The sequence below is a fragment of the Myodes glareolus genome, chromosome 23 (genome assembly GCF_982192425.1).
Source record: "Myodes glareolus chromosome 23, mMyoGla1.1, whole genome shotgun sequence".
NCBI lineage: Eukaryota > Metazoa > Chordata > Mammalia > Rodentia > Cricetidae > Myodes > Myodes glareolus.
The window spans coordinates 6,330,153-6,357,155 of NC_142048.1; the positions used below are offsets into that span (position 1 = coordinate 6,330,153).

At 41.9% G+C, this 27,003-nt stretch overlaps 1 protein-coding gene across 1 annotated transcript; it reads right to left on the bottom strand.

Moving 5' to 3' along the window:
• Positions 1 to 493: 493 nt before the first annotated feature.
• Positions 494 to 24,037, bottom strand: Atp6v1b2 (ATPase H+ transporting V1 subunit B2). The gene is made up of 14 exons (XM_048442779.3): positions 23,800 to 24,037; positions 17,176 to 17,231; positions 13,205 to 13,303; positions 12,675 to 12,768; positions 12,464 to 12,541; positions 11,725 to 11,864; positions 11,379 to 11,480; positions 10,950 to 11,047; positions 10,286 to 10,409; positions 7,614 to 7,764; positions 5,861 to 5,943; positions 5,091 to 5,195; positions 3,649 to 3,778; positions 494 to 1,733 (listed from the first exon to the last, which is right to left on the bottom strand). The coding sequence occupies exons 1-14, from the start codon at positions 24,020 to 24,022 to the stop codon at positions 1,594 to 1,596; spliced, it is 1,623 nt and encodes a 540-aa protein (XP_048298736.3). The 5' UTR covers positions 24,023 to 24,037; the 3' UTR covers positions 494 to 1,593.
• Between the last annotated feature and the right edge of the window lie 2,966 nt (positions 24,038 to 27,003).

The following is a 27,003-nucleotide window of genomic DNA, read 5'->3' on the forward strand; positions in this document are numbered from 1 at the left end:
CCTTCAAGAAGTGCCTTTGTTGTTCCTGTTTTATTGTGATGACATAGCCCCTTAAATTAGCCTTGAATACATGTATTTGAGGATGACCTTGGATACCTGATTCTCCTGCCTGTCAGGACTTCACACATGATCCACCAGACCTGCCTACTATACTGTTTTGATGTCTTCTTCCTGTTGAGCTGAGCCCACTTGCCTGCAATCCAGCCTCGGGAGACTTCAAAAGCAGACTGCCCTGTGGACCAGACACTTCAAACTACCCACTTGCACAGGATCACTAATAAATGCAGTCTAGGTGCTGCCATGGACAAGACTCTATAGTTGTACACACAGATGCCTTCTGAACACAAGCCCTCAGAAACATGAAATATTTCATATTTCTTACACACACCAACACAGACCACACTCATACAAAGGTCACAACCATGAAGACTCAAGTTACCCACTTGCTTGCTGATGGTCCCCTTCTGATGAGAAGACAGTCGTTTCAGGTAACTTCCATTTAATTTAGCATTTATTTCCATTTATAACGAGATGTCACATTTTCTACATTAAAATATAATCATGCTGACCCCCCCCATCCCCTCAGAGAAAAACAACTGGAAGATGGAATGCACAGAACGGGGAAGTTACTGCTGTACCTGAGAACACACAGCACAGACTCAACAGCAGACATGGCAGAGGCGCGGACTATAGCTAACGGCTCACACCAGGAAGGAGCAGGAATGAAAGAAAGGCGGAGCTGGGTCAGAGAGCCTGGGGATTGAACAAGAGTTGAAAATAACAGCAAACCCAAGGGCAGGTCATCACCATTTGCACACCCCACCCCAGGATCTAGGAGGTAACGGAGACCTGAACCACCATAAACACAGGATGAGGCTTTCTCTGATCGGTACCCCAGCTTTTTCTAAGTCTCAGGTTTTTGACTGTAGTCCAGTAGGAATCACCAGCACAAGACACGTCACCACTGCCAAGGTGGTACCAACTGTGCAATGTTGCATGAGTCTGGGTGAGCCACAAAAAAGATGCCACACAGGAATTCCAACTCACAGCACTGGCAGAAAGAAAGCACAAGCAGACAGTAAAACCCATCTGCGGAGCAGAGGACAGACCCACAGACGCACCAGCACTCCAGAGGGAAGGCTCAGTCAAGAGCCTCATGGTTTTTCTGAACGGAGAATTCTTCCAATCTCCACCTTGCCCCTAAATTTGAGACGGAAGCATTTAACTTCAAAACAGTGATACTCTTAAGGGAGTTGAGAGGTAGGGTTTGGGAGACCCAAACAAGACATTATTAGCAACTAGCGCTCCACTATGTACAAATACATACATCAGAACAAACTTCATGCCACCCCTCGGCTCCTTTAAAGAACGCGCTGAAGATGAGGTTTTCCAGGCGGGGATCTTCCATTCTGATAGCAGTTTAAACCTTGCAACACTGGCACAGTCGTTACCTAGCCTTTGTTTCTAATTACAGAGTAACAGGTAAGTAAACTCCCGCACAAGGTGGGGGCAGAGGAGTGCAAAAGGAATCAGGAAACAGAACCAGTACTTCACAAGAGGGTCACGCCAATGAGGCCACACGAGCAGCAGTAGCTAGTGCTTTGCAGAGTCTCGAGGGTAAAATTCGCTCAGGGTACTCTGAGGGATTCTCTTCAGCATTTCTTTGGGGAAGATTCGAAGCAACTGCCAGCCAATGTCCAAAGTCTCATAGACGGTGCGGTTTTCATAGGGACCTAAAATATTGACACTGAATTAATGGCAAAGCACTTCCAATTGGCTAGCATTACTCAGTATTCTGCTCAGTATTCTGCCTACATACAGACTAGCAATTAGGGCAGGCAAAAAATACAACAAAGAAAATATGAGTTGGACTCGAGACTGGATGTAGAAATGAGGACACAAAGTACCCCAGAGATGAGAGGTAAGGAGAGGCCCAAGGTGTAAAGGGTTGAGGTGGACAGAGACAGACAAGTAAGGTCCTTAAACAATGAATGCAGTAGACCCAACATCTTGTCAGCAGAAAGCAGACCAGGACACAGGAGAAAAGCTAGGTTTGCAGAAATCTACAGATATGGGAAAGTCTCAATGCCACAAAGCAGATATATTACAAATCAGAGATTTTCAAAACTTTATTTTGAAACAGAGTTGCCCAGGTTAGCTTCAAACTCCACCTCTTAAGTGTTGAAATTATAAGCCAACCGAATTATTTTGTTTAATATAGTAGAATTAAATCCTGCCCCCCCCACCAAAAATCTTCAACCACAAGATTAAGAGTGGCTGGAGTTCTGGGTTCCTTTCTCTATAGAACTTTACCATTTTGTATTTGGAAGGAAGGAAGGAAGGAAGGAAGGAAGGAAGGAAGGAAGGAAGGAAGGAAGGAAGGAAGGAAGGAAGGAAGGAAGGAAGGAAGGTTGGTTACAACAAGACGAACGGTGTAGCTCAGTGGTTAAGCACTTGTTACCATATATTGGTTCTACTCATAACCCTCAAACAATTATGCCATTGTGTGAGGTGATTTCAAAAATAATGACTGCATAATGCAAGTAAGAGTGCATAAATCCTACGTGTATCACTTGAGGTGTTATCTCAAAGTAGCAAACCTATTGTAACTACCCCTCAAGGATAGAGTATTTCTAGCCTTAACCCACACGAGCCACATAAGGAAACCCTTGTAGAAGAGAGACAACCAATAAAATGATCAACAGTTCCCCTGAGCTGTGAGTGGTGGAAAGCTGGCACCAATATGGCCAAGATGAGGGAACAAGGCTTTGGAGGAGGGCCTGGAACCTCAGACCCCGCGACAGACCTGCAGCTTCACTGCCACCAGGAACTCTCACAATCTCCAGTCCCATACCTCCTATCTACTGGGTCAGAATCAGCACTTTTAAGAAGCTTGGCTGATACAAAAGCAAATCAGAGTTTGAGAGAACTACTGAACAAAACATTGTAGTGAGAATACAAAAACAGATTAGAAAGAATACTACAAGTGAACAGTATCTGATCTGAGGATAAGCAAGGCTAAGAATGCTGCCCAGTCAAATGGACTAGTGAGTGACTAAACACACACAAACAAAAAACCAGTGGGACATGTTGGGGGATATATTCTATGGGGGGAGTTGGAGGAGAACAGTGGTGGCAGATATATATGATCTTAGTTCACCTCACCCAGGAGATTCTCAAAAACAAAAAAACAAACAAACAAACAAAAAAACCCAACATGATGAGTCCCAGCAACTTGCTGGAAAAATGACCCCAGTGGACAGGCCAGAGTGTTGGCAGGCAGGAAGGTGGTCAGCTGGGGAAAGTCTTATTCTGGTTACTGGAGCATGAAAAGACATGCTTATAGCAGGGGAGCTGTGGGAGCTCGAGAGAAGGCGAGGGTCACAGACAGCAAACTAGAGCCTATAGTATAGTAACAGTCAAAGCTCAGGAAGAAAAACAAACAAAACAGCAGAAAAGGCGTTGGGCTTTGTGAGATAATAATTAGAAGCTCCCTGAGGACATTCAGAAGGCAGAGGGAAGTCAGGCCTTAAGACCTGGAGGAGTGTCTCATTAGAGGAGAAAATGCAGACACCAACGTGAGCACTCAGATTTGTAAGGAGGGTTTGACAATTCTGAATTGTTTGTGTTTAAAGGGAATCATCTTACCCTGAGAAATGAAGTTTTTCTCAAATTTCTGCAGAAACTCCAAGTAAAGAAGGTCATCTGAGGTCAGGGCTTCCTCTCCCACCACAGCCTTCATGGCTTGCACATCCTTACCAATAGCGTAGCATGCGTACTGAAGGAGAGAGGACATGTCAGCAACTCAGGATACACAGTCCTGCTCTAATCACAGAAAGCCCCCAGCAAGTACACTCGTATTTATTATAGTATCCCCCCCAAAATGGGGTCAAAGACATGCAATATACAGACATCCTCCACACCGCAAATATATACTTCCTTAGTATGCCAATGAATTTACAGTGGATAGAGAATAGAGAAGAACCAAAGACATTTCTATAGGTCTTATTCAAATTCCTGTGATTTCACAGGCCTCCAATTTCTACTGCAGAGTCAGATATTTTTCTTTCTTTTTGATGTACAATCTATAAGGACCTTAAGGAGTTCATAGAGTAAATTCAACTGTTAGTTCCAGTGTTCTGTTGGTTGTGAAGTATCCAGGCAGAAATGACTGAACTGGAAGATTCAGTAGCAAATGCCTTTACCCACTGAGCCTTCTTGCCACCTGTCCTCCCCCCTCCCCTTACAATTTAAAACTGTAGATTAGAAAGATGGCCCAGCCCAGATGGCTATTCTTGTAGAGGATCCAGGTTCGATTTCCAGCACCCAGACAGCAGCTAAGCAGTTTCTGTAACTCCAGGTCCAGGAGATCCTAAACCTTATGTATAGTAAACAGATATTCATGCAGGTAAAATACCAACACACATAAAAATAAATAAATAGATAAATAAAATAGATAAATAAATAGGGGCAGAATATCCAATAAAATAAATTTAAAATTTTAGAAATGAGTTACAAGCTTGGCAATTTTCTTGTTGCTATTACTGCTTTCTGAGATAGTGTCAACATGAAGCCCACGCTGACTTCCAATCTGTAATTCCTTAGCCTCCTGATTACTGGGATTACAGGTCTGACACCACAAGCTGCCCAAACCTAGTGGGTTGTTTGGTTTTATTTTTTAAGGATTTTATTTTATATGCATGAGTGTTTTACATGCATGTATTGATGCAAACCACATACAAGCCCGGTATCCTCAGAGGTCTGAAGAAGGTGTCACTTCCCTAGGCCTGGAGTTACAGATGTTTCTGAGCCATCATGTGGGTCCTCTTACAAGAACAACAAATACTCTTTTTTTTTTGTCATGTCACCAAGTCATCTCTCCAGCCCCCAAGTCTGGTATTTTAATCTTGATTGGTATTATTTATTCTTGTGAAAAAAGTTGCTTTGTTCCAATGAGGTTTTATTCTGTATTAAGCCAACACTGAAATTCTCCTTAGATGGGAAGAAAAACTGAGCACTAGGAGAGTTATGGGCAGGACAGCAGCAGACACAGGGAAGGGCAGCCTCAGCCCTCACCCAGGAGCACGTACCAGCTGGTTAGAGACGTCAGCATGGTCCTTTCTGGTCATCCCCTCTCCAATAGCCGATTTCATCAGCCGAGAAAGCGAGGGCAGCACATTGATAGGTGGGTAAATCTTGGGTGGAAAACAAAGAAAATAACTATATGCAAAAATTCCAACTTCACCACACAGAGGCATTTTACAGTCACAAGTAGCCCTCATATCACACAAATCTAAAGGCACTTTTTCCTAGATGAGGTCCAGTATCTTCTAGGGAAGAAACGGTGGTGAGAAACACTTGGGACACAGTATTCCACAGAGAATCAGATCCAAGAAAGAAAAACATAAAGAGAGCACTTTTTTTTTTAAATCTACAGTTACAACTTCCTAGGATACCACAGTATCTATCTAAACAATCTTCTGTATGAACTCAAAAATTTTATAAGCAAAATAAAAACATTATAATAATTTCCCATAAAAGTTGATTTTGGAAATGTTACAAAGTCAGCAAAAATCCTGCTTTTCTGTTAATAAGACCGATACCATATACTGCTGTTAGTATAGAATTCCCCGAAAAAGAAGTTCCTTGAGACAACTGATCCCATTTAAAGGTACAATAAATAAAAACGGTAATTCTTAATTCTGGCATTTTGCCTAGTGCATGATTTCAGCTTACAGAAATGACATTTTTTACAGCCACATTAAAACACCAAGCTGATACTTAGGAGGAAGCAAATCAAGTCAGCACACTGTAACAAGTGGCTTCAAGCCCACAGCACTGTTCAAGTGTCAGTCAGTACCTGTCTGTTGTGCAGCTGCCTGTCCACATAGATCTGCCCCTCAGTAATATACCCAGTCAGGTCAGGGATGGGATGGGTGATATCTGCGGAGAAAGACATCAGGTATTAAGCACATGGCTGTCTCATATGGCCAATCTCACAAGAAGAGAGTCTGTAAGAGCTCCAGAGAATCCACCTCTGGGATGATGTTATTTGTGCTGTCTAACACAGTAGTGAGACGGTTAGCTCTAATTAACAAATACAGCAAGGGAAGAGAGTCTTGGTTGGGTTGGTTTGTGGGGAATTATCTTAGCTGATTAACTGACATGAATACCCCACCATGGCCGGAACCATTCCCTAGGCAGGGTGTCCCGAGCTGTATGGGAAACAGTGGAGATACTGAGCACCCAATGTCTGTTTGAAGTTCCTGCCTTGACTTCTCCACAATGGACTGCAACCTGGAATCATAAGCTGAACCATGCCCCTTCTCCTTAAGGTGCTTTTTATCACAGGATTTTGTTGTTGTGCTTCTTTGAGACAGGGTTTCTCTGTGTAGCTCTGGCTGTGCTGGAACTCACTTTGTAGCCCAGGTTAACCTTGAACTCAGAGATCCACCTGCTTCTGCCTCCTGAGTGCTGGGATAAAAGGCATGCTCCATCACTGTCCGGTTTATGGTGGTGTTTTATCACAGCAAGATATGGAAGCAGAATGGAAAGGCATTTGCCACACATGGCTGCTGAGTACCTGAATATGGCTAATAAAACTAAAGGGTTTACTTTCAAATTTCATTTTCATGAAGTTTAAACATCGGGCAAAGTGCCTAGCAGCTACTGTAGTAAATGGCCATTTCACTTGTCCAGGTACAACAGTACCAACGCGTGCTACACTCTATGAAGTAAACACTTGCTCCTAGTTATGTGCTTTCTTCTGCAAACATAAAGTCCCATCCTAAGCACACAGCTCTATGCAAACGTAGAACACAGGCATGGTGCTCAAGCAGCACCCAAAGACCACGACAAGCAGGAAGCGTTTAACCCCTTGTGTCACTCCTCTGGAACAGGTGGTCTCTGCCCCAATGCAGCACAGCTGCTGCTGTGGCTCACGCATCCGGACTGTGAGTGCAGACACCACTTCCTAACCCAGCACTCCACTCACTCCTCTGTGCTCAACACAAACCAGACACTCTAAGGCATCCAACAGTGCTCACCAGGGTGAGTTAGTTTTCAAACTGCCTTATACAAGTAGCTGTTAAAAACGAAACATGGACAAAAGGGCATGACGGCAGAGGACTCTCAGAGCCCTAGTCTAAGCACACCCAGCCTTGTTGTACGGTAGGTAGGCTTGCACAGGCCAGGGACAAGCAAGCTGCTTCTTGCCCAAACTGGGGTCAAACATCTCAAAAATCTTTACATCTATGATCTTCACTGCACGTTTAACTGCTGAAATGACTGTCTCACAAGAAATTCAAGCAGCTTACATTAAATAGAGACAAATTCTTCATAACTAAAACAGTGCTCTGAAAAACAGCAGACATTTAAAACATACATCATAAATGAAAATCTGAAATTCAAATTAGAAAGAAAACTGCTTTTCTTACAGAAGGTAATAAGGATAATTAGGAATGCTCTTCAAATGACGGTGTTGTTTAACAGGAGCAAACCAGCCCTGGCCAAGCTGTCCTCTGACCTCCCCTGGCCCACATCTCTCTCTCATGCACCCCCCACACACAGATCCAAAGTGATTAAGTCTGGTACACTCAAATATGCAAACTTACCATCATTGGGCATGGTGAGAATAGGGATTTGAGTAATGGAGCCATTTCTACCTTCCACTCTCCCAGCACGTTCATAGATCGTGGCTAAATCGGTGTACATGTAGCCTGGGAAACCTCGCCGACCAGGAACCTCTTCCCTGGCTGCTGAAACCTGACAGCACATCAAGCACGGAGAAGACCATTCACATCAGAGTAAGAAAAACGTCTGGCTAGAACGTCTGTGTGGCCAGAGCCAAACCTTCTGCATCTATCTTTCTTATGGAGCTCCTAACCGGGAGTGGGGGGTCTTTGCCTCTTTCATCTGGTTTTGGGACCCTTTTCCTCCAACGAGGTTGCCTCATCCAGCCTTGATAAGAAGGTATGTGACCAATCTTATTGTATCTTGTTAGGCCATGTTTGATGGCTATCAGTCTGCCTTTTTTTTTCTTTAAAGAGAAACAAAAAAGTTGATCTGGGTAAAGAGGGGATGTGGGGGAAGGACTGGGTGGCATAGAGGAAGGAGAGACTGCGGTCAGGAAGTAAAGCATGAAATTAGAATAAAAGTTAAGAAAAATGTCGGCTTCAGTATTCAATAAAATATTAATTTAAGTGGTTATAAATAAAAAAGGTAAAAATTAAAATGGATAAGAAAGTCAATTGAAGCTGGAAGGGTGATAATATTCACATGGTCATTTCTTCTTTTTCAGTTTGTTAATGATTACACTTTTCTCAATTCTGAATAGTCAGTAATCTTTGGAGTTTTAGAACAAAAAATTCTTCTCTTTTCACAAGTCTTCACTTATGTTTTTAAAAACGAGTGATAATAATAAATACGTGCATAGATAAATTCTGTGAAAGAAATTTAATAGTTGTACGCATTTAATTCCAACACTGGGGAAGCTGAGGCAGGAGGTCTATAAGTTCAAAGACAGCCTGACTACTCTGAGACCCTGTCTCAAAAACATGAAATAAGAAAACAAAACAATGAGATTTTCTGCTAAAATGTTATTGCAACAATGTAGTAGGAAAAAAAGCCCTCTAGCTGTAACTCTATAAGTCAAACTGTGTTAATTCTAAAGCCAAAATTTTCAATTCATTAACTATGGCATGCTGTGTAACAATCCATTTTTATGCAAAACAGACCCAAAAAGGTCAAAAACAAGGAACACATAGCAAAAATCAATCGCTTGCAGCATGACTCACACATTAGTCAAACTTCACAACAACCAAACAAAAGAGTGTATCCCAAATTTAGTCAGAATTGAGTCTCAGATAAATTTCTCATGATCAAAAAACCAGAGCTCAGCTTAGTGACATATATCTAGAATTCCAACACTTTGGAAAGGCAAGAAGATCAAACGGTCAAGGTGGATTATCACAGCTACATAGTCAGTCAAGGCTAGACTGGGCTATCTAGGAACCTGATCACAGAGCCAGGAGTCTACGCCTGTCTTCTTAGGGACACCGTATGGGATGTGGGTACCTGCATTACTCCACCATCACAAGCCCCTCAGAGCATTACTAATGTAGGGTTCTTGCACTGCTACTTAAAGTGTGACCTACAGACGAGCAGTCAGCGATGCACAACGACACTGCCATGGCCATCTGGCAGAACACTTTAATGCTGCCAATTTAATGTGAAGCAAATCTAGGTTTGTAAACTGCTTATCTTAAAAAAAAAATCTTTTCTCATAACTCTTTTTGTTGTCCTTAACAAAAGTATTGATCTGTTTCAATGAAGGAAGACTCTAGTCCTTCACAGAGTCAACGTGAACATTTTGACAGTGTGCTGATAATTTTGGGTATTTTAAAATCTAGGTTATTTGAGAGCAGGTTTCCTTAGAAGTCTTTTTATGTAGTCAAAAGAGTAACTTATTAAAGATACCAGGAATTTGTCTTAAAATACCCCTAAATTTCTGTAAGATGATAATGTTATAACTGTTATTAAACAAACATTTGGTTTTCTGAAGAAGAAAATCCAAAGACAGTGTGACCAAACCACTTATTAAAATATTATAATCAAGGCTGGGCACATGCCTTTAATCCCAGCAATCGGGAGGCAGAGGTAGGTGGATCTCTGTGAGTTCAAGGCCAGCCTGGTCTACATAGAGCTAATGCCAGGACAGGCTCCAAAGCGACAAAGAAGCCTTGTCTCGAAACATAAAAAAACAAAAACAAACATATAATCATTAAAAACAGAGATCTGAAGATTAAGAGCATTTGCTGAGGTCCTGGGTTCAGTTCCCAGCACCCACACTGGGAAGCCCTCAACCATCTATAACTCTACTTCCAGGGGATCTGATGCCCTCTTCTGGCCTCCATGAGCAAATACATATACTCAAGACAAGCCAACAGACAAAATTTTTTTAAACTTAGGAATCAGAATGGGCTAACATTCCGGGAGTAAAACAACATCACTAGCTTGTGTGGCTTTCTTACTTCTTAGACCCTTGGGACAGTAACAATGTGCTAGGCAGGCTATTAATTTTAATCTTACCTCCTAAGATTCCCAGGTTCACAGAAAAAAAAAAAAAGCCTGTACTGTCTTTTCTAATAAAGATAATCTACAATCATTCAGGAGCAAGCTCAAAAACATGACTAAAAAACCCAAAAACTTACAAAGGGTCAAGATAATCCTACAAACTGACTCATTTTGTTTGACTAAGGAAAAAAATGAAGGAAGGAAAAGTGACCTCTCGAAGCGCTTCAGCGTAAGAGCTCATATCTGTCAGAATGACCAGGACATGCTTCTCACACTGGTAAGCCAGAAACTCAGCGGTGGTCAGAGCCAGGCGGGGAGTGATGATTCTCTCAATGCTGAAATGAAACAAGCCCCAGGTCACTCAAAAGCCAGAACCAAAACAATTCTGGACACAATAGCAATTTCTCCTTTGAAAGTCTTATAAATTCGGGGGGGGGGGCGAATTTATAAATAATAACCCCAATTATTACTTTGAAGATGCCTCTGTAGGCAATTACTCTGTGTACTCACAGAACAGTAAGGACCACAAGGTTAAATCATTTTACAAACGCTTGTCGTTTCTCAGAACTGAGAAGGGTGGTGAGAAAAGGGGCAGGGAGGAAACAGGTGACACGTTTCCCACGTAAGAAGAAAAGGTTATTTATGAACATCTATGATGTCTGTTGTCAGTTAACAATCCAGTCAAGTATTACTGGTCACTTTATGAGCTTCGGTGTCTACATTAACTCCGTCTTGACTGCAAAGCGAATCAAGAAGCAGACTGGAATTCAAACAAAGGGTTTCATCAGTGAAGAGGATCTCACTGTCACGTTTACTTCCTTAATTCCTCTGATCCCCATCTTCTCAAACAGAAAGAAGAGACCATATTTACTTACGTTGGGTCATTAGCCAAGTTCAAAAAGAGGCAGACATTGTCCATTGAGCCATTTTCTTCAAAGTCAGATTTGAAGAACCGGGCTGTTTCCATGTTTACCTAAAGATCAACGACTTTGTCAGTGCTGGGAAGAAAATTCTCATCATCTGTTTTTGATGAAGGCAAAGCTATGAATCTAAATTGTTCCTTCTTTTAAAAATCCAAGCATCCATTTTTATTCCTTTTTAAAATGTAAATTGGATAAAGCAATTAGGTATACAGAGTATTACTAATTTTCTGTCACATGTGAAATTTGATTCCTTCATTTTGCTAAAATGCCAAGATACACTGTCTCTACCTAGGAACAAAGTCAATGATGTATGTGTAATTTATAATTTCTTTCTAATAACAGTTAATCTTAAATTATTCCCAAACAGAATACCATACTTACCCCCATAGCAGCAAACACAATGGCAAAATTTTCTTCACTGTAGTCCACTACATCTTTGGATTTCTTTACCAAACCAGCCTGGCGACAGATCTGAGCAGCAATCTGTTGAGGATTGCTACAATCATATTCTGACAGCAAAGCAACTTATCCTTAACTCTTGAATACTTTAAATACTCCAAACTTCATCAACGAAAGTCTGTTATTTTTACAAAGATACAGAAGAAATGAGAGAGCAGACAGACAAGCCTGAATTGGGTGACTAGTTAATACCAACTATTTGCCAGGTAAGCCAATGCACCTACAGATTTTCCCCGTGACATGACACAGTAAGTACCCCAGCTCTCACCTCATTGTGCGGCAATCCAGCAGCAGAAAAAATGGGAATTTTCTGTCCCCTAGCAATACTGTTCATGCCATCAATGGCAGAAATGCCCGTCTGAATCATCTCCTCTGGGTAGATCCGACACTGAGGGTTGATTGGCTGACCTGATGTATTCCAAAAAGGGAAGGCGTTAGAATGCCTGCATATTACTTGTGGACAGAAGGAGAGATAAAATGAAAAGACCAGAGCTGCGCTGTGGGACAACGCTCTTGTACCCTGTACAGATTTGTCACTTGAACTGGTTTAATAAAATGCTGACTGATCAGTAGCAAGGCAGGAAATTCAGACAGGGCGACCAGAACAGGAGAATTCTGGGAAGACGAAAGGCTCACTCAGTCTGCAGTCTTCACCAGACACAGAGGTAGCAAGATGAGAAATGCCTCAATGATAAAGGTACCAAGCCAGATAGCTAACACAGAAAAGAACTATGGGTTAATTTAGGATGTAAGAGTTAGTTAATAAAAATCCTGAGCTAATAAGCCAACCACTCTATAATTAATGCAAGCCTCTGTGTGTTTCCTTGGGACTGAATAGCTGCAGGACTGGGTGGGACAGAAACCTCTGTCAACAAACTACTCAATGAATTTCGCTGTACTTAAAAATTTACTTGATATGACAACATAACAATTATTCTTTCTCTGGCAAGGCTCACAATAGTCAAAAGTTGCTTTCCCCAGTACTGAAATCCATCTACTGTCCCTACCCATGATGTCAAGGAAGTCTTCAGCCAGCACCACAGGACCTCGGTCAATGGGTTTTCCTGATCCATTGAATACCCGACCTACGCAACAGCAAAAAGAGAAAAAAGAGTAGATCTTGACTTCCAAATCCATATTTTATGTTTCCAGATATTATATAAATGTGTTTAAAAGGAAACAGATCTGTGTGCAGAATAAAGAGAGATGTCCACTTACCAAGCATATCCTCTGACACTGGTGTCCGGAGAATATCCCCAGTAAACTCACAGGATGTTTTCTTGGCATCTATACCTGATGTCCCTTCAAATACCTATGAAGAAAAAGAATCAAGCAGAAGGGAAATAGAATTTAGGTCAGGGACACTTAGTAGGCCCAGGGTCTTGCTTATGAGCTACGGGTGTCAGTTATGCATAAAAGTGATGATTGAAAGAAGTACAATGGAAAAGAAAGAAAATTTGAGGATTTTTGGTCATCTTATAATATCTAAAGAAAACTTAAGATCTGACCGCCTTTAGAAATTTCACCTTACCCTGGCTGTAGGCTGTTTTTTTAGGAAACATGTTAAGGAAACATTATTTCCTTGTAATAATATTAAAAACTAGGAAATGTAAGGGAAAAAATTCCAAAGAACTGAGTTGGGTATCATTTTGATAGCATCCAATCATCAGTGAATGTGGCTTTTCATCACCATGTAGTTGTGGAACACGATGAGTTTTTGATCAGGAAATGGCTCAATGGATGCTCACCTGAACCACTGCTTTGGAGCCACTAACTTCTAGAACTTGTCCACTTCTTTTTGTGCCATCCGGTAAGGTCAAGTGGACAATCTCAGCATATCTGGGAAACTAAGCAGGAAACAGTGAAGGATTAAGAATCAGCATTCTATACATTACCCAAGATACTCTATGCTTCTCTACCTCACCTTTTCTGTGCACCTTCCCACCTTCCAACAAATACACAAGGAGTGGACTCTGGGTCCCTACAACTTATATTTTCTGACACACAAAGAGGCACACTAGTACAAGCTACAGAGAGGAGGGCATTATCTTGCAAAAACACAGCAATTACATTTATTAATTTTCCTCTGGGTGTATATCTTAAGGCTTTGAGACCCCAGAAAGATCACCAATAACAATGTCTCTTCCACTCAAAGTGATGTCCATTTTCTGGGCTATGTATACCTGTAATCACCTAGGCCTCACATGAAAGGAAAAAGAGAAAATGTTACTATGTAATGTTACCATCAGACTAAGATAATGTGTAAAGTATAAACTCAACCTAGTCTAAACATATATATCATTCTATGTAAGAATGTATACCTCTGAAAGATTCCCTCCTACTCCACATACCCATCTAGCCTTATATTGCTCATTTTTGAGATAGGATAATATAACCCGAGCTGGCCCTGAACTCACTATATATATTATTGAAGATGATCTCAAACTCCCAAGCCTACTGTCTGTACCTCTTTAGGGCTGGAATTACAAGTTCCCGAGCTACCATATCCAGATAAGACGCTGCTTTATATACTTAACTGGTAAAGTATCTGACGCATCATTGGGCAACTTGTCTTACTGTATTGACCCATGTTTAACACAATACCTTGTCATGGTATTAGTCATAATCTACCAACATGATTTATTGAGAGATATATTATTCTATGCTCTTTGATGGGGGAAAATCTCTTCAATCAAATTATTGTACATTAGGGGTTACATGACCTTTGGATTTTAAAGACATTAAAATGTTAATAAATGAACATTTTAACATTAATATTTACACAACTAACACAGTTAAAAATCTAATAACCAAGCTGGATGTGGTAGCACATGCCTTTAATCCTAGCACTTAGAGGCAGAAGCGGGTCTGTTCTACATAGTTATAGGCCAACCAAGGTATACACTGAGGCCCTGTATCAAAAAGAAAAAAAAATCATCTAATGACCACGTCATATTCAATTCAGATGCTCACCTGATGAAACACAGAGCTGACCCATATTATACCACTACAATAATCACAGAATAAATCCTCGGTTTTGCAGATAATGCTTCACAAAAGTCAGCAAGCTATGTACTATGGTGAATGCGTGTACATGTAACTAGCAAATTGCACCATTTTTTGCCCAATTATTTTACAAAAGTACCAGATTAACTCACAGTTCCCCTATTAGCACACAAAAAACAAAACAAAACAAAAACAATCTTCTTCTCCCTCTATTTTTTGCCACTCTTTTACTTTCTTACTCATTTGTGGTTTTAGAAAATGTGGATATTAATCCTCTTATAAACAATATCTTAATTCTGCTTATGGCATTTTCTATCTCACAAAAGTATGTAAAGTTTTACAGAATAAAAATATTGTTGTTATTCTTTTATCTTTTACTTAGGAAACCCTTCAATCTGATAGTCAGTCATAAAGGGGGGTTCAGTGCTGTCTTCTGATAGGCTTCTAATAGGCTGATGTTTCACTTAAGTACATCTGGATTTAATTTCCTATTTATATTTTCCATTTTTATTTGGGAAATGAATGTTCTAACAACATTTGACTAACATAAATGTTTCTCACAATGCCCAATTAACCATGTCAAAAAATCATGTGTGCCAGATATAATCCCAGCACTCAGAGGGCTGAGACAGAAGGAATGCAGTTCCACACCAGAGTTGGATAAGTTCACACCAGAGTTGGCTACGTAATGAGAATATGTCTTTGGCAGCTGGCAGCGGTGATGCACACCTTTAATCCCAGCACTCAGAAAGCAGAGGCAGGTAGGTGGGTCTTTGAGTTCAAGGCCAGACTGGTCTACACGGTCAGTTACAGGACAGTCAGGGCTACACAAAAACCCTGCCTGGGTGTGGGGGAGGTATATGAGTCTGTCTCATGAAAGACAAGACAACCAAAGATCATCCCTGTGCAGGTGTTTGAGTCCCATATCCTTGTGACATGGACAGGTTTATCCCTTTTCTAATTACCCATGCTTTCTCACCCTTTCTCTGACCGTTTTAGCTGGTCAGAAACAATTCTTACAAATTTGACTCTACTCATCCAGTCAAAGTTAAGTGGAACCACTCAAAACAAAATTTCTGGGTATTTGGAGTCTTGTAGGCCTTTCTGTGAGTCTCATGGTGTTCTCTATATAATAGTTATGTCTAGCACAGTGGCTACATTGGTTTCTGTAAACTGACTCTTCATTACTGTGTCTAATAAATAGTACTGATGACTAAAGCTTTTGTGTAATCTCATGGAGAACAATGACAGTTGCTATTATTCCCATCCTTTTACCCTCTTGCTCTTCTCCCACTGCGTGCTAAGGTCAAACACAAGGATGGCAGCAATGGTGACAAGTATTCTCATCTTACTCCCGATCATTTTTAACTTTAGTTCAGGTCTTGCCAGAGCTCCTAAAACTCCTGTAATTTCCTAGGTATCAGGAACAATCGAGAGGAAAGGAATTCACTGCAAGTCCTTCAACCACACTAAGGCCTGCACTTCAGGAGACCATGGAGGGTGTCCACTGTCAGGGGAACCAAGCACCCAATTAGAGAGCTAGATGTTTCCAACACCTCATCCTCTGATGTCTGAGGAGGGGAAAGAGACTGGAGATTGACTTAGTCAATACAGCCAATAATGCGATCAACAGTAGTAACATAATGAATTCTCCACCGAAGTACCTGAGAGCTGGGAGTTCTACTGATGGAAAGAATGCAGCCACAAGCAGACACACACAACCCTCAGCTCCTCGGGGCAGAAGCCCTGTACTCAAGATTTCTTAGGAATCTGTATTTACTCATCTGGCTACTCATTTCTACTTTTTAGTATACCTTTTTAAGTAAGTCAGTAAACTAACTTTCTGCTTTGGATGCTATTCTAGCAGACTATGGAAAATGAATAGAGACGCTCTGATTTACAGCCAAGCCCGACAGTAGCTGTGTCTACCTAGTTACCAATGCTGTACGACTGAAGTGGGTACCCCGCCCACATGTATGTAAGCAAGTTAGTGGGGTAAGAAATGAGTCAAATTCCTTTTCATTTTGTCTTTCTAAAATATTTTTTGTTTGGAATATTTACTTGTATTTTTTCTGACGATACTCTGATTGTAAGAATCGTGTGGAAAGCTTAGTTCAGAGTAACCAATGAGAAACTAGATTCCACCACTCCTTTCCTAAAGTTAGCAGTAAGTTCATAATAGACACAGAAGAACAACATGTAAACCAATGATCCTTAAGACCAAGGCAGGACAAACTATTCTGTTGACGATTTTCAGCCACCACTGAGATAATCTGTTCTTGTATATTCATTACTTGAAAGTCCACATCAGGTTCTCAAAGGTAAATTACACTTGTTATTCAAGTGTTTAATATTTAGTACAGAGGGAAAATACTACTTTAAAATGCCTAACACGTCAGGTTTTAACAAAGGATACAAAATGCCACATCTCTGTATAATATCCTTCAGGTTATAAAACACACTCTTTATTTCTGTTTTCCCCATATAAATCTATAATAAAGTTAAACTCTCTCCTCTACCTTTGAAGACAAGGGACCTGAGGCTGTGAAATGGAATCCACACTAAACCCAGTCTTCTGACTTTCGGTCTCTTTCCTACAGAGAATACTTACAGTCACACCAAAAAATGCTTTACAATTCAGAACACAAATTTAAAGAGTAGTAGTGAAATCTGAAGTACAACAACAGTCAGAACACAATGGACGTGCCGTTACCTTCACGTGATCTAAGATTACTAGTGGGCCGTTCACTCCTGAGACAGTCTTGTAGGCTGGAAAGAAAGAGTTGTGTTTAGTGACAGCACAAGCTAACATGGAGCTCTGGTTTTAACCCCCACCCCATCTACCTTTTAGAACTCAAAAAGCTTTAGAAATTTTTCAATGAGTTTTAAAATACAGCTGCTCCTGTACAACTTTTCAATGCCCATCTTCAAAAACATTTGCCTTTTGCTCCAAGTAAGCCAGGGTACTAAGGAAGCACTGAGGCTGCTGCCCTTGAAAAGTTCCCTTTTCACGTGGGGTGGGACGGGTGGGGGCGTCAATGGCAGTCTTGCAGAGGCCTCCTGGCAAGATCCTGGCAGAGGCAGAAGCACTTAGCTAAACAGACAAGGAACCCCTAACAACTTTAAAAAGTAGTGACAAGCCTTTAATCCTGGCAGAGGCAGGCAGATCTCTGTGAGTTGGAGGCCAGCCTGGTCTACAAGAACTAGTTCCAGGACAGGCACCAAAGCTACAGAGAAACCTGTCTCAAAAAAAAGTAGTGACAAAATTCACAGAGAAAATCTGAGGAAAATGTGGAAGGGAAGGTACAGTCATACAGAATAGTATGACTATGAACAACAGGGACTATGTGGAAAGACACCGTCAAGGAGGAGGCAGGCAATGGAAAATCAGCAAGGGTCAAGGAAGCTAGGTATTCTTGTTGCTTTTTAAACAGGGTGTCACTGTGTAGCTCTGGCTGGCCTTGAACTTACAGAGATCTATCTGTCCCTTCCCCGAGGACTGGGATTAATGGTGTGTACCACCTCACCCAGTGAGTAAGTACTCTTTACTTGTTTTTGAGTCAGGGTATCACTCTATGGCCCAGTCTGGTCTTGAACTTGCAACTGTCCCGCCTCAGCTTCTCGGGTGCTGGGGATTGTAGGCATACCAGTCAAGGAACATATTCTTTAATTTTTTTCTTTTAACCTTTATTTTTATGTGTATGGATGTTTGGTCTGCATGCATGTCTATGTACCATGTATGTGCAGTGCCCATGGAGGTCAGAAGAGTGTGTTGGAGGATCTCTTGGAACTGGAGCTAAGGTCAATGAGAGCTGCTGTACGGTGCTTGGAATCTTCTGGAAAAGCAACCAGTGCTCTTAACCACTGAGCTACCTCTCTAGCCCCTCCCCACCAATAAATAGGTGGATAGCTGTGCAAGCAGGAGTGGAAGGGAGATAGAGGAGAGAGTTGAGATGTCAGCAAGTAAAGGCACATGCCATCAAGACTGACAACCTGAGTTCAATCTACAGCAAAAGGAAATGTGTCCCAAAAGTTGTTCCCTTATTCCCACACATATGCACTCGCCTAAACACTTACAAACACACATACAATAAATAAATGAACATAAACAAATTTCAATATATATACAATAAAAAAATACTTAAAAGCAGGGCACAGTGCCCCCGTCTATAAAAAAGGAAGGGTAGAACAGGTTAAGTTCCAGGCAAAAAGCAACAAAAGAATCAAATATTACTATGAGGTTAAATGCAATGTGTGCCCTAGAAAGAAACACCTAAGTCTACTTTCATTCATTTTAATATATATTCTAAATGTTTATTTATATTTTATTTGTATTTATTATGCATAGTTGTCCAAATTTTATGTATATTACAGGCCTGCAGGTGCCTGCTAAAACCAAAGTGCACTGATCCCCACAAGTGGAGTTCGAGGTGGTTGAGAAGTGCTTGATGTGAGCGGAAATGGATTGGAGTCCAAGTCCTCTGCAAAAGCAGCAAATGCTCTAAACTTCTGTGTGACATTTCCAGCCCCTCACTCATTTTAGAAAGGAGTTAGCTATTCTTGCTGGCAAAGTTCATATTGATTAGACCACAAGATAGTTAGAAAATAGCAACTTTAGCAGACAACTTCGAAATTTGCTAAATTTCATAATCAGAACAGCTAAAAAGAAATACATTTCTTAGGAAAATACACGATGAAGCCTAAAGTAATTTATGCACAACTATTAACTCGTCAGGAATGTTTCACTTGTCTGATTTGAGATCTTCTAATCAGCTTGGACAAAGATACCTGGAACAAATACCATCTTCCCAAGAATGAGGAAACCACTTACTAACCAGTCTGTCCACTCAAGGGGCTTCCAATCCCTCTCACTCAAAGTCAGGAAATAAGTGTCTTGGTACAGACTTGGACAGAAAAGGCAAGCCCATTTCATACTGAGACATTCAAACACAGATGGCAAATACCTGCGTCAGTGTTTCAGAACTGTGATGGTCTCAATAGGGGCCCCCAAACTGAGACCGTCTTTTACTATCTTGGATGAGGGTGTTAAGGTTTGCTGCATTTCAGGCCAATTTTAGGAAAACACTCTTACTGCTTTAAGGTAATCTATTTAAAAAAACATGTAATTTCAACCTTTCAAAAATTTTGTTTTAACTAAAAAAAAAACCCAAATATTGTTCTTCAAAGACTTTCTAGAACTGTTGTGAGCTACATTACTTCCCGAAACCCACTTTTAAAGATACAGAAGCTTGAACTTTCCCCAAATCTTCCCTAAGCCTTACAGCACAGGGAAGGGGATAATGGGATTGATAAGAAACTCTCAAAACACTTCATTAAAATCCCTCCAATTCTTAAAATTCTTCTACTTAAAAAAAGACAGTACTCTCTTTGAATTTCGGGTATTGACAACTATGGCTAAGAATATCATGGTTAAAATTCAAACTCATTACACACGATGAAGTTTTGCCTGTCACAAGAAAAACACATGACCAAGAAAAAGCATTAGTCACGGCTTTTCCAGGAAACAGTAGAGGTGAGACCACTATAGAAGACAAGGCTTAGAGGTCTTGAGTTCAATCCCCAGAACGACAAACAGGAAAAAAAATAAAATTTAATAGAAAAAAAGAATTCTAAATTTGCAACAATGAATATATGACCTTTGAAAAGCCAATAAGCAAACACTACAAATTTACTGAATACCAACAGCTATATTATTCCTGGCTTTACAAGAGCAAAATCATTTTCACAGAGGAGCTAGCCCACACACCTGAAGCCTGTCAACCCGAATGAAGCCTGTCTCTAGGCACTTGAGCCAAATCCTAAAACTAAACTAGCCGTATTTGGAAGCCTTTGTAGAGCAGCACCCTCTACGAGGCTGGGCATGGCAGCACATTTCAGTAATTTTAGCACTTAGATTGTGATTTCAAGGCCAGCCTAGGCTACGTGCTAGGAGTCCCTGCCTCAAACAATGAGTTCTGTAGCAAGAGTACCCACAATTTCAGCTATGAAAAGTGCAGGATTTGTTACAGTTTGGTGGGCCAGGCAGTTCTCCTGGTTTCTACATTCTATCGCTGCTGCAAAGCTACCTACCCTTCTCCAGCTGCTGTGAGAACAGCAGCCCAGCTCAGTCTACGGTGGCTACTGAATCCATGATAAACCAAGCAGGGAATGAGAGATCAGACGGAGAAGCCAGTTTTCCCTCACAGGCTATCTAGTGTGGTACAGGTGAAACAGGCACACAGCTGTAATGTAAGCAGACACACTGAGACTGAGAGTGGAAATACTACCAAACCATGGAGAGGGAGGCACACTTCTACCGAGCATTTTCAGATTATCTCATTTTATCTTTACGAAACACTGGAAGGTGAGCAAGACCAGTGTAATCTTCCTACAAAATGGAGGACCTGAGGTTTGTCTTACTCAAAGTTTTGTGCTCTTTCCTACTCTATGGTCCCGAAACTCCTCTTAAAATATAGAGAACACACAGTTCCTAGCATTTATACTAGAAATTGGTACAAGCAGACTGTTTAAATAAGAAGGTCAGTCCTTTCTACGACAATGAAAGTATTCAAAAAGAAAACTAAGCAGGGAAAACATCAGATACCACCTTTCAGTCCTCAATACGTTCAGCCTTCACCAGAACAACCACTTGCAGTTGGGTTATCAGTTCAGAGTATGGCATCCAAGAGCACCGTACAGCAGTCACTGACAAATTATTCCCCTTATGGCAACAGCAGATGCATGGATATACGATACACAAACATTTATGGAGTAGCATTTAAAAACTATGACTTACTGGGAAGCTGAGGAAGACAGCTGCTATAGCACAGCAAGTTCCAGTCCTACCAGGGATACAGGGTAAAACAAACAGCTGGGTTTGGTGGTGAATGACTTTAAATCCACCAATTGGGAGGAAGAGGCAGGCAGAACTCTTTGAGTTCAAGGCCAGTATTATCTTCACAGTGAATTCCAAACAAACAAACAACTTGCTCAACAACCAACCCATTAAAAAACCAAAACTTCATAAACTACAAAGATTTTAAGGGACACACATTCTGTCAGATGACTGGCTCTTCCTCTTGCAGGGAAAGAGGCTGTTCAATACCACTAACAGCCTCACAGATTGTGACATATTTAAAGGAATAGCCATTGCACAATAAGCCCTAGCTCTTCAGGCACCACCTCAGGAGCAACAGGAAAACTCAGAAAGCAATCCCTAGCAATCCCTTTTATTGTGCAAGAGCGGAGAACTAACCTGAGCAGTGGCCACCTGATAGAAGTCCTAGAGGAAATGCAAGCAGAGTTCCTTACTTGTGCGTTTGCTGGGGCTCTGCTTTATGATACAAGACACTTAAGGTGAGCTGACACAAGTCAAGAAAAGTGGAGCCAACCAACACACTCAAATATTTTGCTTTAAAAGCATGTGTACAGTGATGTCAGAAAGTCAAATAACGTGTTCAGGAGTAGGTGCTAATTCCAAGCCTGAATATTTTACTTTCCATTTCTTTTTACCAGCCCAATAAACCTGAAGTTAATGTTAATATTTATCTGAAAGCATTTAAAACTGATTAAAATAAAAATGTGTCAAAAAATAGTAAAAGACGATACTTAAATTCACTTAGTTGTTTGCTTAAGTACAGTATTTCAACGCCAAGCAAACTCCATCCATATTTAAAATCTACCCACTACACAACTAGAACAATGAACTGCAAGTTACAGAATTTACAGAGCACTTCGGAGGTCAGACACTGTGAGCGTGGGATACAAAGAGGGCAACTGACGGCCCTTCAGCGACAGCTTAGTCAGCAGGACACCCCTCTGGACAAACTCTCCATCTGGCCAAGACATGCAGATGGTGGGGAGACACCATTCCTACCTCTGAAGGGCTTACCACATAGCCAGAGTATTCTATGCTCTCAGAATTGACACTAAGTGATTCATTACATGTAAACAGACTACTGTAGCTTTATAACATTTTTTCTAGAAGACACACCAATGTCCATGGGTTCTGCCCAGAACAAAGCATTAATACCAAATGCAATTCATGAGAATCTAATTCTTAGATATAAATCTGTCAGGCTTTTCAATGTTTCCTTTTGTTCCTATGAGCCCCTAACAGGCTAACTCCAACAATTATTCCCCCCCCCCAAAAAAAAAGAGAGAGAGAGAGAGACAATCCTAAAAGGCACACCTCAGCAATCCAGTCAGTCTCCACTGTGTTTTCTCCCTTCCCCACACTGCAGTGTTATCACATGACCCACTGACAGCTCAGGACAGGATTAGTCAGACTGGAGGGCGACTTGCTAAAACCCTCCATCTGAAATTCTTCTTAACCAAAGAGCCACCCACAGAGCCAGGCTGGCAATTAACCAGTGCAAATGCAATCATATTACCTGGAAAACAAGAGACACTTCATTTAAGAAGTCTCTTTCCAAAGCTCTCTCCCTGGTTTCAAGGGGGCCGTGAAGAGATCTGAAGCTACACAACTGAAATCTGCAGCCAACAAGAGCCATTTCTTTGGGAATGACTGACCGACTCGTCTGCTTAAACATCGTTTATTATGGTCTTTTATAATCATCACACGTAAGCCTATGCACATAACACCAGATATGGGGGAAAGCTTTTCGGCCTTGCCATGGAACCTTCCAGTCAGAACTGAATTTGGTTAGCTGGTGAGTAAAGGAAGAAACGACACAAGACCAAGCAAGGATTAAGAAATCCCGATTTCTGGTTCCTCCTTTACCAATAATTAGATGTCTGAAGCCTGGCAAGGCCTCTCCTTTTCAGAACCTCAGGCGTCTCGCTTGTAAAATGAGAGGGGGGACTGCACGACTAGGGTACTGTTCCGCTCTAAGGTTCTCAGGTATCTAGGTGTCCTCCTGTGAGCGGTCCCTGCAGAATAAGTCACATCTCCCTCTAGCCGTGGGCCTGCCCACGTCAGCGATGACACTACACCTCCTGCCGAGTCCACCTGCCCAGAGGTCCTCGGGGCAGGGGCACGGGAGTGAGCGTTCTCCCAACTCAAAGACATTTAATGCGGCCAGGAGCAGACCACGAGCCGAAGGACAAGGAGTGGCCTCAGAGACAGACAAGTGCCTAAGAATACTCCGGTCCGGGGAACCCGGGGAGGGTGGGGCCATCGCCGGGAGTGCACTGGCCCATGGGGCGATGTCAGTCAGCGCTCCCGTCCTCGGCCCACCGAAGTCACGGCAATGCTCACGCAAAGCTGGAGAGGTGCGTGCGAGCCGCGCGATGAGGGAAATGAACCCCATCCCCTCCCCGCTGGCTGAACAGGTGAGCACAAGCCAGGCAGACCCACTCCCTTTCCTGTACTCACTGAGACGAGGCTGGGAGAGGTAGTTCCGGCTCACTGCCAGCGCCTGCTCCCGAGCTCCGGCCATCGGTCCACCGGTGGGCACAGGCAGCTCGGGCGCGGCCCCGTTCACGATCCCCCGCATCGCTCGCAACGCCATCTTGTCTCCTCCGTCCCGACTGGCCCCGCAGCGGCGCGGCGCAGGCGCAGATATAGTAGGGAGGCCCGTGCGGCCGGCTCCGCCCATGCGCGCTGCGAAGCTGCGACAGAAGCCCCGCCTACTCGGCGGCGTCCCGCCCCCAGCCTCGTGACTCCAGCTCTGCGGGGGTGGCGCAGGGTACGCGCGCGCGTGCCCGCGAGCGATCAGGGAGCTGACCAGAGTGCTGGGAGCGCGGCCCCGAGGCCGGGAGCGGGAAAAGAAGCGACGGGGACCAGAAAGGCAAGAAGTGCGCAAAGGAGAGAACGCACGCACAAAAAAGAAGGAAAGATTCAATGGAAAGCAGAGAAAGAGGAATTAGGGAAATATGCCTAAGAAAATACATGCAACTGATGTCTATTTTTTTTTTTTTTTTGGTTTTTTGAGACAGAATTTCTCTGTAGCTTTGGTGTCTGTCCTGGAACTAGCTCTTGTAGACCAGGCTGGCCTCGAACTCACAGAGATCCACCTACTTTTGCCTCCTGAGCGCTGGAATTAAAGGCTCACGCCACCACCGCCCGAGCACAACTGATGTCTATTGTCAAACTATGAAAACCGCCTTAAAAAGCAGAGGATAGAAAACCTATCTAGCATGGAGTGCTTTGTGTTATGATTTATTTCAATTTATCCATTATCGAATTCATTCTCTCGTGGATCTGTTCAACAGACCTTGCCTCCCATGCATATCCGTATGGAAGACTACCTTAGGAACAGACTTGAAAAACAGTTGAGGAGGTGGAACTTACATAGGGTGTTTTAGTTTGTTTTCTGTGGCTGTGATAAAATTAGCTAGCAGCTGGTCTGGTCTGATGGCACACGCCTTTAATTCCAGCACTCAGGAGGCAGAGGCAGGAGAATCTCTGTGAGTTCAGGGACATCCTGGTCTACATGGTGAGTTCTAGGACAGTCAGAGTTACATAGTGAGACTGCGTTTCAAAAAAAAAAAAGTAAACTGAAAAACTAGTTGGCTGTGGGAAAAGAAAAACCTAGAAATCAATTGTGGTTCTGTTTACAATCTCAGAAAAAAAAATTGACAAGAACTTTGCTGTTATAGGGCAAGGCAAAAAAAAAAACCTGTTAGCTTTCCACAGATCGTTGATAAATACACAAGAAGATATCTAGACTGGCCTGAGTTAAGATTTGTAATTTATCATCAATTTGGGAATACAGAGGTAAAAGAATGAAGCCGGAGAATATGTATAGAATGGAGAGATGCTGAAAGAATCATTAGGATTAGGGGATTGGACACTCAACATTCATGTTCAAGAAGCCCAAAGAAGAGAAAATGTGGCAACATCGAGACTGTTGCCAAAAAACATGAGAAAGCTAATAAAAGGAGGACCAAAAGAGTCCAATTCCTTTGGACATTAGAAGACCACTATGAAGGGCGGGGGGGGCATAGTGGTACACACCAGTAACCCCAGAGAATCAGCTCTTTCTTGGTCATCTTCAGTTACACAGGAGTTTGAGGAAGACCTGTATTACATGAGATCCTGTCTCAACTATAAAGAGGTGTTTGATCAAGAAAATTAATCTTTCTCCTTTTTTTTTAAACTTGGAAGAGGGGATTGAGAGCTGAACCATATGTATATCATGGTGGTGTGCAGGTTCTAAACTCTGAAATGCTAGAAAATTCAAAATCTTTGAGTGCCAGAATGATGCCACAGATGGAAAATTCCACAGCCTAGAACATTGCCTCACTCACAAAATTACTTTACTCTTAGAAAATTCCCCGTGTACTGCACATGTGGGTTACATATGGGACATAAATGAGTTTTATCTCTAGTCTTAGAGCCTGTATGTGAGACAAACCATGTGTAAATGCAAATATTGCAAAATGAAAAAAAGACATGCTCTCCTGGTCCCAAGTATTTCAGCCGAGAGTTGGTCAGTTGGTGTTACAAATGAAGTAGAAGTTCTCGGGGTCTACTTTGAGCGCCTCTCATTTCCATGCATAACAATCCTTCAATCTTTCTCCATAAAATTGTTGGAAGTGTTAAGAAAAATCAAGAATGCAAACAGTAAGTTCTATATGTTTCTTTTAAACTTTTTATTGTTTGGGAATTTCATGTGTGCATGAAATTTTGATCAAATCCAGCCCCCCACTTTTCTCTCCTCCAATTCTCAACTTACCCCATCTTCTGCCTTTATATCCCTCTCAAGATCATATGTGGTTTTTGTTTGTTTGTTTGTTTGTTTTGCCTACCAAGTACCCTGTATGTGCATGGGTGTAGGACCATTTACATTGGTGGTCTTGCAGGGACCAAATTTCTGAACAAAATTGACTCTTCTCTCCCATTAGCAGCCATCCTCAGGAGCTGCTTCCCCATCTGTGCTGGGATTTTGGTTAGCTTGATCTTGTGTATCTTATCCATGCAAATCTATGTATTTCTTGGCTGAGATGACTCATGTACTTTTATTGATCGATAAACCTTTATGCATTAATTACGATGTGTTAGAAAAGTGGTTCTTAGCCTTCCTAATGCTGCAACCCTTTAAAACAGTTCCTCATGTTGTGGTGACCGCAAACCTTAAAATTATTTTGTTGCTGCTTCATAGCTGTAATTTTGCTAATGTTATGAATGGTAATGTAAACATCTCATAGGCAACTATTTACTGTCATGACCCACAGGTGAGAACCACTGTGTGAGGCTCTTTTCTAAGAACTAAATGACTTGTCACGCTAACCAATTTGTTTTAAACAGTTCTTTTCTTGTGTTTTTTTTTTATTGGAAGCACCTAAGGAATTAATTTGCAGCTAGCACTTAATATATTCTCTCAGATGAATGAAATGTACCATGCCTTTGCTCTTCTACATGGGATGGTTTTAAGGTGCCTTTCTTTATTCCCAAGGAATGCAAGAGTAGCTGGCCCAGCCTTAGAGAATGTAGTCAGAGCATGAGACAGCAAGACCAGCTTCAACGTTGGCTGTCTCTTTTGAAAACGCAATGTGACCTTAGGACAGCTCTCAGTTCCTTCTGTCTCTCGCTTGCCATCTGTCAGTAGGGAATATTTTATGTTATGTGTATCTC